This window comes from Tachypleus tridentatus, chromosome 9, assembly GCF_004210375.1.
Source record: "Tachypleus tridentatus isolate NWPU-2018 chromosome 9, ASM421037v1, whole genome shotgun sequence".
Lineage (NCBI taxonomy): Eukaryota > Metazoa > Arthropoda > Merostomata > Xiphosura > Limulidae > Tachypleus > Tachypleus tridentatus.
Genome location: NC_134833.1, coordinates 109396093 through 109409366, shown reverse-complemented (window position 1 = coordinate 109409366; position 13274 = coordinate 109396093). Strand labels below are relative to the sequence as shown.

The window sequence follows — 13274 nt, the reverse complement described above, 5'->3', positions numbered from 1 at the left end:
CAGATAGCCCTCGTGTAGCTTTACGTGACATTTAAAACAAACAAGTCTAGTTTCAAAAAGCATGAACATTCACTTACACATGTGTACAGCATGCAGTCATGGGGTACCTGACAGTACGAAGCAAACGTCATAAAGCTATACACAGGATCAACATGGAAATAATTAATGGAAATCAATTTTTACAAAATATATTAGCATAGTTTGTCATTTGACAGAATGCAAGCTGACTTTCTTTGGAACAATAGAAATATTTTATGTTCTCAGTAAAGGAAATTGTTTTTGGTCAAGATAAATTTCTGGCAAATATTAAGTCTGCAACGAAGAAACTCCTAAAATGAGAAAACTTGAAACTGCAAATAATTACTTCAGTAAAGATACTTAAAATGAGTCGATTACCCAAAAGGGAAATTACATTCTTCAGGATATTTGTTAAACAATAATCAAGTAAAGCATTTGATTTGCTCGTGAACAATACACATTATACCAGCCACATCGAGCAACTGCCATTTACACTGTGTGCTGTTAATTGTCATTTATCTGTTGATGTGTGAATTTCTGAACACTTCACTGGATTTCTTGCTATTGAAACAAGTATTGATTAGGATTTTTGAGACATTTTTGTACCATTTGTATATCTTAAAAGTCATTACTGATGATTGCAGATGACAGAGGTATAACAATGGAAATAATAAGAATAGCTAAAGGCAGAGTGTGCAGCAAAGAGCCATTGATAATAGCATTATTTACACATTGTAGAAGCCATAGTTTATGGTTGCTAATAAATCATCGTGGTTGTTCGAGAAATTGTATGAAATGCTATGGCGTATTCTTATTATCTCCATGGCTGGCCCATATTAGAACAGTTTACCGTCAAACAACTTTCAGACAATAGCGGGGAGAGTCATATTAAAAGTGTTAAATTGTTTTGATATGAACTCAGTGGAGTGCATGGCTCCCTCGAATCTCTGGTAGATCACACAACTCATAAAAAGAACAGTGAGTCTGTATCAGCGCAATCGAACCTTACACAAAAGTAATCTTGAGGACACTTCCTAGTGTGTCTTGTCACGATGTTTTGTTTCAAATCAATATTGCAAGCAAAGTGCTTTGGGACATTAGTATAGGAATAATATATTTAAAATGAAATTACCGTAGTGATTAAATTTCTCCAATATCTTAGAACAAACTGGTTTGCATCAGCTCACGCTTTTGTACGGAAAATCACAGACCAAATGGAAATCGAGATAGTATTTCCAGAACAGAGAAGCCAAAGGAAGAAAATAATGCTTGATTATGAATGTCCAGATGTTGTCGCTAGAGCTTCAGAGATTTGATTTAAGCAAGATATTTACCTTCCAATAGTTGATACAGCTGCAACTAACCAGAATGATAGATTTTTCTTAGCTGAAACTCATTTTTGACCGATTAGAGATTTAATTATAGGTTTGGACTAAGAAGGCCTAACACTTTCAAACGATATATTTCATCTCGTCCAAGATCTTATACATTAATTTGCTCTAATCTTGCCTAAAGTAATTTCAATTTAGGGTAGGGTACCTAATAAGTAATAAAATAGAACTCGGTACAATTGCACCCTACGCTTGATATTGCTGGCACAGAAAAATACAGCTAATGAAAAAAGGAAAAAAAGATATCATAAATTAGTTTACTAATTCAAAGAGGTTCAAGTGCCGCGGCTATTGAGGTTTCCCTCTTGTTTTCTACCAAAGAAATAGGTTAGAGCAAAAATACAAATACTTTAAAAGATAGATGCAAACACTTGGCTCTAAAAATGAGTGACATAGGTTGAGATGTCGTGAGTCTCAGCTGTAATGCTTTATCAGCTATTGTGTCCAGTTAGTCTCTGAAAATGCACCTATTCTGATTCGATATCCAATCTTTATTCTTACATTTCACAACTATTTACTGTACCCGTCATTGTGACATCAGGAGAGAGACTTTTTCTACGTTTGAGACTAGTGAAGAACTACATGCATCCAACCATGCTATAAGATCATCCGAATGGTTTAGGTGCAATTTAACGTTATATTTGCTGCAAGTTGGACTTCTGTAACATAGTGAGGATTTTTTCTCCGCATAAGTATGGGAGGTTTACTTTTAAATCATTTATATTCTTGCTTTTACCTTAGCTAAATTGGCAATCATGATGTGAAGCAAATTAATATCATCCATCATTTTGTTTGTAACCTTTTAACTAAGTTGCACTGTAATGTGGAGCAAGCGTTAGCACCTGTTGGAAAAGTTTAAAATTATACACTTGAGCATGGATTATATTTATGTGTAAAAGATTCTTGTACAATTTAGACTAAATGAATATTTTATTTATAATTTGAATACTGATTTTGCATGATATTATCATGTATATAAATTTTGTACAAATCCAAATAATGGTGAGTTCCCATAACAGCAACAATTAATTGGTTAGTTATTTGCAACAATGTGGAGTGAATATTGTAAAAGAATACTGATTTGTACTGGTTTTAACATTTAATCAAGAGATTGGTTACAGAGACGTTAACAAAAAAAATGGTAAGTCTATGATTGTCAAGATGATCTCTCGTGACTTTGTAATGTTTTATTCTCTAAATATACATTGTGAATTTCAAGTGGTTTTTCTTTCTGTACTGAAAATTTTATTACCATGGTTGTTAAACATTACGAAAATAGTGTTTCATTAAGTATTTTTCGTATGGTGAAAAAATTAGCAGCAAAATTTATCGGATGCGCGATGAAGGAAACTGAGAAACCAAAACTTACCAGAAACAAAAAGCAAAGAAAACAGCCTCATGATTTTCTCGCAGGAACAATCTGTTAATGGAAAACAAGTATACCTTCAATTACTTGAAAAGTTGTATAAATTTTGACATAAAGTACAAAACAAAAACACCGGTATAACATTTATATTACGTTTTTGAAGTACAATAAATTATAAGTTGGTTGCTATTAAAGTATTATTCACAATATAAAGGTGAAAAATTGATGTTTATTATCATAGAAAAAGAGTACACAGTTGAACTGGAAAGGTTTGAACAATTATTTAAATAATTATACATCAAAATGGTAACTTCCCGACAGGCTCTTTTTATACCCCGTGTTTTTATATGTTACCAAAATTACCGAATAAATAATTTGCGCTACAACAGTTGAATCTTTAGTGAAATTGTTATGAAATGTTTCTATAAACATTTTAAACATGAAAGAAAACTTCTAGCTGAGGTGAGTCTGTCGCTATCGCATTGTATAGAACTGTTAAATCATACCTGAATCAATTCATGATATGCTTGTGTGCAATAACACGATAAATTGTTTTTGGTTTAATCATAAACCACATTAATAGATAACCTAATAAAGGTTTTGGTTTTATGTTTCGAACACAATGTGGGTGCTATTAATCCTTATTTTTGGCGGGTAATGTTGATTTATAATGAACCACGTATATATATATATTATATTGGTCATATTGATATACCAATCATATTCCATAAATTAGAGCTGTTCTTTTGGTAAGATGTTTTATATTATGGATAAATATCAAGATGCTTTGTATGTGACACATAAAAAGTGATTAGTTTTCACCTTGTCCATTGTAAACAAAAACATAAGCGCCAACGCCTGGGGTAGTGTCCCAATTTGCACGTTTAAAATCACAATATGAAATATCGTGTACTAGCTGTGGTAAACATAAAAAGCTAAACACGCTAATGGATGCAATAGCGTTAGTGTACACGCCTGCTTAAGCCAATATACTTTCAATGAGAACATTGAATAAGAGCAGCCCTTAAACATTTATAGGACTTAGAACGCTCAATGTATCTCTCTTCCTCAGTTACAATGCAATACATTCGATTTACCTGTACGTCATATTGATATTTCTGTTTGCGTTTTATGTCTATGACATCTGTAATTAAAAACAGCTTTGTAGAAGAAATCTGATAATCTGGTTATTCAATTTCATTGCAAAGTATTTATTATTGTTTCTGTACGACTTACAACCCAGTGATGCGAGTTACCAGCCTTTATGTGTGAAGTAACCCTATAAAACATTACAATAGTTTGTGTCAGACATAAGTTTATGAAAGAGTTTAATTTGCTTTTATTTTGGCAATATAACTGCTTCTATTCCGTATTAAGATTTTGTTTTGTTTGGTTGTTTGTTTAGAATTAAACAATGGGCTATCTGTGCTCTGCCCACCACGGGTATCGAAATCCGATTTTTAGTGTGTAAGTCCCCAGACATACCACTGAGTCACTGGGGGGCATAAAACTAAATCAACTGGAAATAGTCATTGTCCTGATGCTCAAGTAAACACAATGATTATCTGGATAACCTATTGCAAATTGGTTCTCTGACAACAATCATTTTCTGAATAATTTAGAGCGAATAGAGTTTGTTGTGTCATCTGAAAACAATGTTGTTTTGAATTAAGCACAAAGCTACATAATGGGCTATCTGTGCTCTGTTCACCACGGGTATCGAAACCCGGTTTTTAGCATTGTAAGTCCGCAGACATACCGCTGAGCCACTGGGGGTGAGCCTATAAAATAAAAATGCTGTAGAACTATGATTGTTTGTTTGTTTTTAATTTCGCGCAAAGCTACTCGAGGACTATCCGCGCTAACCGTCCCTAATTTAGCAGTGTAAGACTAGAGGGAAGGCAGCTAGTCATCACCACCCACCGCCGACTCTTGGGCTACTCTTTTACCAACGAATAGTGGGACTGACCGTCACATTATAACGCCCCCACGGCTGAAAGGGTGAGCATGTTTGGTGTGACGGGGATTCGAACCCACGACCCTCAGATTACGAGTTGAACGCCTTAACTCGCTTGACCATGCCGGGACCCACCGTATTAAGAAGGATAAATAACAAAAATCGAGATTACAAATTGTATTTCTTGTGTTTTAAATACAACAAAGAATCACGAAAATTGCAAACATTTCCGACATTATAGGTTTTAAATGAGTTTTTTGTTGGAATGAAAGACAACTCACGGACTTGCTTACGGAAATAGATATTGATAATTTATATAAAAATGTTTTACTCTAGCAGAATTATTCGAAAATGCATAACGATAATTTCATTACGAATTTCTCTCTGTATGCAGGTTTTCGTCGTCTTCCCAAATTTATTTCATTTTTCGATTATATTTTGACTTAACCTTTAACGAAATAGCGCGAGCTCATGTTTTTGGATTTCATTTTCAACGTACGTCGTATTATAACTATTTTTACTGAATACACTATGGGAATACCTGTGCGAATTTAGTTGGATTCATGCTTTAAAAATATCACCCACACACACACAACCCGAGAGACGCTATACAATTACGTTTACCTTCACATACAAAGCGACACAATATACTATTTACTACCTGTGCCCTGTTCACCGCAGATAAAAAACAACTTTTTTAGACTTATAAGCCCCAAACTTACTACTGAGCTTCTGGTAGGAGAAGGAGGGGTTTACTGCTAGGTTTCTGGCTATTGTCTCAGAAATAAAAATTGTTAATACTTCACATAATTTTTGTCTCAAAAACTATTAAAATTTGAAGACAGTAGCGTAAAACCGATGTCTCTGAATTTATGTATGCGATTTGTTTTAATTTGTTTTGATTTTGGATAACTGTACATAATTACACAAGATTCAGCGGCAATGGCCGACTATAATTTTGAGATGGTTGACAACACTAGCAACCTGGCCCCGGTACAGATAGGTGGGTTAAAGCGTTCGAGTCGTAATCCGAGCGTCGCGGATTCGAACCCCTTTCGCACCAAACATGCTCGCCCTTTCAGCAGTGTGGGGGGTTATAATATGACGGTCAGTCCCACTATTCTTTGGTAAAAGAGTAGCCCAAGAGTTGGCGGTGGGTGGTGATGCTAGTTGCCGTTCCTCTACTCTTACTCTGCTAAACTAAGAACGACCAGCGCAGATAGCCCTTGTGTAGCTTTGCGCGAAATTCAAAATAACCTAGAACACTAACTACGATACCTTGGGTTGGTTTAATCGTATAGTTGGATTTGATTTATAATGCGTTTTCCGTTTCCAAAGTGCAAAGTGTAGTTTGAAGATTTTTAGACTGGAACCCTAACCATCGAGCCATGTCAGACCTAATTTAATATGTAGTCTTAAGATATCACCATTTATTTCTATTTACTTAGTTCGAAACATTCAACAGAATTTTATTTTGTGATTTTGAAATAATAAGAACGAAAGACTGAACTAATAAATACTTCGGAAAACCTAACATTTCCCAGGTAACAACAGGAGAAAATATCCAATCGGAGTGGAACAATTTTTTTACAAAGAAGAAAGCTAACAAAAAGTAACATAAGTCTAAAAAAAACTCGAAGTTTTTGATCATTGGGAAAATTTTCTACAAAGAGAAAAAAGTTATGAAAAAGCACCGTCATTTAACAAAAATTAGAACATTGGTTATAGTTTTACAATAAAATTTTAATGTTGTCTCTATTTTTTGAAAAGATAAAAAGACAAAAGTTGATATATAAACTGCACTAGTGTTTTAGTCTCTTGGAACTGCACGGTATGAACTTTGAACAAATGTATGTAAGTATCTTGGTGTTGCAAACAGTAACTGATAATTTGTATGGCCATACACAGTACAAGTAGAGGTTTGATACACGGGTACGCTTGTTTTATACACGTGTTCCTCTATATACTGAAAAATAATCAAACGCCTTAAAGTGGGAAGTTACTAAAAATTACTATTTTTTTCTTTAATTTGTTATAACCGTATATAACTGTTACTCCCGAAATAAGAGTGGTTACTACTTTGAAAGTTTAAACGAAATAAATTTCAGACTTTAGTTTTAGAGCTTTTAGGTTTGCAATTTGAAATGTAAAGTAAGAATTTTATGGAACTATTTCTGATACTACATTCAATCAAAATCTAAAAGATTATTCATTCTCCGTAGACCCGGTATGGCCAGGTGGTTATGGAACTCGACTCATAACCTGAAGGTTGCGAGTTTGAATCTCCGTTTCAGCTGTCGGGGCGTTACAATGTAATGGTCAATCCCACTATTCGTTGGGAAAAGTATAGCCCAAAATTGGCTGTGGGCGGTGATGACTAGCTGCCTTCCCTCTAGTTTAACACTGCTAAATTAGGGACGGCTAGCGCAGATAGCCCTCGTGTAGCTTTGCGCAAAATTAAAAAATAAACAAACATTTTCTGTCGTACTTTTATCACAACTTTACGCACAAGGAATTTGTAAGCGTGAACAGTAGATATTCCATAAATATTCTGTATTTGAGACAGAAAAGTATATTAAAAAGCTAAGTCTTAAAAGAAGATTTTAAACTTTTCCCACGTGCCTTTTTTGTAACTTCCTAGGCTAATAATCAACTTGTAAATGTTAAAATTTAGGGTTTGAAACCTACGGTGATCACAGCACTTATAGACCATTTAAAGCTTTGCGTTTAACAACAAGCAGGAATTAACACAGATCTACAAGAAATTACCACATTTATGAACATTTTTAAACAGTCAATTTCAAACCACAAAATAACACTAGAGTAGGCATCACCAGTTAATTTCCATTACATATAGCTCTATCGTTAAACTAACAGAAAAAATAATCATAAATATTTTAGCTTTAAAGGGATGAACTTGATTATAAAATTGTTTCAATCCAAAAATGTAAAATATAAGAAAGAAAATACCTTCTGGTTTCTGAGTTATCAGGCTGAAGGAAACAGTTGTACTGCATGAGACCTTTGAAAGAGGACTAACAATGCATATGGCGCATAAAACCGTTACTTCAGATATCAGATGAAGTTTTTTATGCAGTAACCAATCAGCGTTTACCAAGATGAAATCATTAAATAAATCATTATTAAGCAAGGTATCAATAGTTTTTGATAAAAAAGTGAAGTATTACTACTTAAGTAGTAATTTTGTCGTACTATTATAGGAATTTCAGCTATATATTTAATGTACTGATATCTATTTTTAATGTCTGCTGTACTTTTGTCCATACTGTGGGTTTTGCTTTACCTATTACGTAAGTATATAATTATATACAATTACAATATAGAGGCCTTTGCAACGCAATATAACATTTTGTCTCTAAATTCAAAATAACAAAATGTTAAATCGTTTATTAAGACATTTAGATTTGTATTTTAATTGATATAAACTGTTTAATTACGATGTACAGTTATAATCAAATTACTTTTGTGTTTCGCTTACTTTATGAATAAAGATATATCTGAAAACGTACTGAGAAGTGACAGATATTTACTTACGTTGTTATCCTTATATTCAAAATGGCGGTAATCAACCAAAGATTGTGATTCTTTAAACAGCTACCAATCAGAATTAGGCACACAGAATAATTGTATAATAAACGTTTACTAGAATATGTATAATTAAATATATCACTATTGTTACTAAATATACAAAAATGGTTTTGTGATCTATTTTCTCATTTGTTTATATATTTATTATACACTTTGATAATGTTTTTACTGATATAAAAATCTAATACAGTAGGCAATGAAGTCTTCGCATAACCAAAACAAATAAGTTTTAGTAACTTGAATGATAAATTACATTTTCTTTGGAATATCTGTCTCCAAACTTTTGAAAAAAAATTTAAACTTATTTATGTATTTCTGGAGGTTTTTATATAATTATTAAATTATAGATAAAAAATAGTTAAAGCTGGGAGTTAAACACAATGACAAAAATTCGACATATACATTTAACGTCAATCAAGAATCTTCTTAAAATAACCTTTTCATTTCATTATTGTGCAGAGTATGATTTATGTTTTTATGACTGTATGTGTTCATTCACAAGGTCAGTTAACCACGAGTACCCTATTTAAATGCCTAAAATATTTACTTTTTCTTTCTTTAAAATTTCACAGCCTTTTAGAAATTAATAGTTCGTCAAACGTAACGTAGTGATTCAAGAAAATGCAATTAATTTTTAAATTATACACATTAAAACTGTGAAGAACCATTGCTAAGCAATTAAACCAACAAAGAGTATTTATTAATACATGGATATGTTTATTATCGTGTACTGAAACTTTTATTTTGCATGTTTCTCCTATAGACGATAAAGTTAAAACTTTATTAATACAATTGGTTAGTATGTTATTGTAAGAGTGTGTTTCAAGCGATAATCGTTAAAAATGATTCTATAACTAAGCCAGTTGTAATCTTTGTTTGTTCATCGTTTTACTTCAAAATTTGATATCAACAAGTTGAGAATTGAAATACGACTTAAATAACAAAATATTACATTTTTATCAAATACAAATTCTTAGCTCGTAGCTCAATCATCTGTTGATCGTTTTAAGATTTAATCACAGTTTTAAAGTAAGGAGGTCAAACCCTTTTGATTGATGTATTTAATCACGCTCAAGGTCTCATAGGTTAATTTATTCTAATCCTGCCTAAAATAATTTGAATTTGAGTGTAATCTGGTAAAGATTCTGAGGAGTAATAAAATAAATTCAAGTATATTCGTACCCCATACTTGGTGCTGCTGGCGTATAAAAATATAGCTAAGAAATAGCAGGGAGAGGTCTTGTAGACTGAGTTACTCTAATCCTGCTTAAAAGTATTTCAATTGCCGCGGTTGTTGAACATTCACTTTTGTTACTTTTAAAGACGACGACACTATCAGCAATACACCTTTAATAATGAGGTGGATTAAGTGTGTCGGAGCATTCATTCAATCAAAGATTTTCAAGAAAACACAAAAAATAAATTAGTCATTGTTGGTGTCAGCTTTGAACCTACCATCCATAGATTTCCGTATAGATTAGCTATATATTGTGGCTCATGTGTAGTCGATCTTTATTCAATCCATAATCTCAAACAACAGTAAAGGGCCACCCAATCACCCCAGCACTCATTTTGCGCTAAGGTTTAATTTTTTTAAACCCAAGGTTATAAATTTATTTATGTTTGGTTATCAAGGTGTAATTTGCTCTGTTTAGTGTTGTTTTACTGGTAGACCGGAAATGGACTATTTTAAAAACTAATTTTTTAGTGATTATTTGTAAATATAATATTCAGAATCGTCATAATTATTCATTGTTGCAGATATTTAGTTGCAATAATAGATAACAATTTGGCTTGACCACTAAGAAAAAAAAAGGTAATACGAAAAACAAACAATTGCGACAAATATATTTAAATTATTTGACGCGTCTTCATAAGTGTTTGTCACGTTTACTATAAGCTAATATTTTTTAAACAACTATTTTCCCTCTCTTGAGGATAAATTGGTAAATAATGTATTAAAATTCCTCTCAAAGAGACAATACGCATGAGAAATATATGATACTTTTCCTGTCGCATTCACAGATCTTCACCTTTATTCGCCTTGAAAAGTAAACCAAGCCATCTTTACAACACATAAATGTTTAAACATTTTGCAATGAAAAACATCCGTGTTAAAATGATTCAGTGTCTCATGTTTGTCGCTGTAATAACTTCGAACAATTCTCAAGCCAAATATTCATTTATTTTCAAAGCTCTTAGAAATAAGGTTTTTATAAGGTTTCATTGTTCAAAACAAAGTATTTTATTTCGTGATAAATTAATAGCAGTTACAGACATTGATCTGAAATACTTCGACCAAGTGTTGCGTTACTTGCGAGCTAAAAACATAACAGAGGTCACATATCCGCAATATAATTCGCAATTTCATCAATTTACTACATTTATATTCAGTGACGTATTCAGGCAGGGGCTAGAGAAGGCTCAGCTCCAGGGCGCATAGTCTTAATGGGATCTTAGTAATACTTTTATTCTGTATAAAATTACATGGGATGTAAGGTCCACAAAAGTTATTTGCCCCTGGGCCAACACAACCTAAAATCCGCCACTGTTTCTATTACAATCACTTGACAGCCTCCCAAATGTTACAGCAACACTAGACTAACTTATAACTCTTTACTTGACACGGGCAAGTAATTTCATTGTATATATGATGCCATTATGTTATTTTGCTCTTGTGATTGTAATTATTAACGTTAAAAATATACTCAGTGACTCAGCGGCAAGTCTCAAAACTCGTACATGTATATATATAAACCGGGTCTCCATGACCATGGTGCATACAGAACAGATAGTTGTGTCCATTGTGCATCTCTGCACTTAAGAATAAACGAAACAATACTTTGAAAGTGCTAATTTAGAGCTAACAAGAAACCTAGTCAGTAGTTTAAATCAATGTATAATACAGCGTTCTTCAAACTATAAATAGCGACCCTAATACAGCAAAGTTTTTATGTTGCGTCCCTTTCATATTAAAATAATTTTCGCAAGTGATATCAACAAATTTAACATTTTCTTTATTTGTTAATAAAATATTCTTGTAAGAAGTGACTAGATGCGAGATAAAAAAAAAACTATCAAAGTGATGGTTTTCATTGGTTATTGTTGTCTCCAACTGTTCAGTTTCTTTCGTTATTATTTTTAGGCTCAACTGCCAAAGGGCCATCGCTCTAGAGAGCGTGTCCCATAGTTTAGAAAACACTTGTTTAGTCAAATAGCTAAAAATATAAATATATATATTTATTACTTTTATTTTAACTACATCTGATCTTCCAAAATGTTATGAAATTATGTTTCTTTTATTTTTAATATGAACATAAAAGAAACATAAAGTATGTGCAACTAAAACTGAAAGATGAAATAAGAACAACGCATTGTGCTTTGAGAAAGATCAATGTATTTAGAATAAAATTAAAACTAAATTAATTGTAATCAAAACTAGCACCTTCTTGGTCACCAATCTTTTTTGTGAAAAATTAAGAGTCTAATTGAAATACGTATGAGATAAAGATACATATTTTTATCCTTAATTAAATTAATCCCTAACTGACAAAAATTTTTACATCCATTTACAGTTACGGGTATCAGTTTTCCAAAAAGGCTCAGTCCGGCATGTCCAGGTGGTTAAGGCGCTCGACCCGTAATCTGAGGGTCGCGAATTCGAATCACCGTCACATCAAACATGCTCGCCGTTTCAGAGGCGGGAGCGTTAGAATGTTACGGTCAACCACACTATTCGTTGGTAAAAAATCAGCTCAAGAGTTGGCGATGGGTGGTGATGACTAGCTGGCTTCCCTCTAGTCATATACTGCTAAATTAGGGACGGCTAACACAGATAACCCTCAAGTAGCTTTGCGTGAAATTTAAAACAAACCAAACCATATTCTATTATTATTCTATAAAAAAGATATAAGATGATGAAGGAGGCAAACTCTATCGAAGACTTTCCTGACGGGAAGTAAGTAAAAAACAAAACCAACCAGCCAAATGAAACAGAAAAATGAGGAAGGAAAGGAAGGCAGCTGATGGAGGAGTCCAAGCGGGTGTTTCATTATGAAGTCTGTACTTGTTAAAAAGTGTTTCATTATTGATTCTGTATTTGTTGGAAGGTGTTTCGTTATGTGTTTGTGTGTTTTGATATAGCAAAGCCACATCGGACTATCTGCTGAGTCCACCAGGTGGAACCGGAACCCCTGATTTTAGCGTTGTAAATCATTTTGTTATGAAACCTGTACCTGTTAGAAGGTGTTTCGTTATGGATTATGTACTTGTTGGAAGGCGTTTTATTGTGAAACCTGTATTTGTTGGAATGTCAACATAAGTATTCATCAAAAAAAATAATGAAATAGTAAAAGCATTGCCATTTCTTTGTGTTTATTTTCATGAAAAGAAAGGAAAAAGCAAAAGAACAAAAACAAACAGAAAGCAGCCCATAAAAGAGTGATCTTTTCCGGAAAAATGTTGCCGAAACAGAAATTTTCAAATGATCATAAAATTTCAATTCATTATGCCTAAAAATAAATAAAAATACCCTTGAAAATATTTTTCGCTATTTTAGTTTAGTACTTAATGTCCTCTTTTCACTGTTCAGATTTCCCAGTTAACGTTTCGTAGAAACCTGTGATATATCAGAAAAGTTTGTCATTCTGAGGTATGTATGAAGTGTTAATCAATTAAATGTATATTATTCATCTATAAGCGAATCTTATGTTATGAAATATATTTAGATAAATCACGATATTAATACGTTTTCCTGACTGGGACTAAATATCAAAACTACATTAATATTTTCAAACCGATGTTCTAACTATTGAGCTATTTGGATTTTAGTCCCAAACAGAACACAATATCTCAGCTGTTATACTCCGCTAGAAATAATTATTTCATATTAGCAAATTTTATAAAATGTGGTTGTATTTGCAATTATAAATAT

General features: G+C 32.7%; 1 protein-coding gene and 1 long non-coding RNA gene across 2 annotated transcripts in view; one reads left to right on the top strand and one right to left on the bottom strand.

The window, feature by feature from the left end:
* LOC143226019 (uncharacterized) overlaps positions 1 to 7828 on the bottom strand; it is a 55182-nt gene extending 47354 nt beyond the window's left edge. The window contains exons 1-2 of the mRNA XM_076456389.1: positions 7703 to 7828; positions 2779 to 2829 (exon numbers count right to left, since the gene is read on the bottom strand). Of these exons, the coding sequence (XP_076312504.1) occupies positions 2779 to 2809 (31 nt within the window). The 5' untranslated portion in view covers positions 2810 to 2829; positions 7703 to 7828. The remainder of the gene's footprint in view (positions 1 to 2778; positions 2830 to 7702) is intronic.
* A 74-nt stretch (positions 7829 to 7902) lies between these two features.
* Positions 7903 to 12096, top strand: LOC143226022 (uncharacterized). Its single transcript, XR_013014249.1, has 2 exons — positions 7903 to 8043; positions 11917 to 12096. It is a non-coding gene; the product is annotated as an uncharacterized LOC143226022 (long non-coding RNA).
* Positions 12097 to 13274: the final 1178 nt, after the last annotated feature.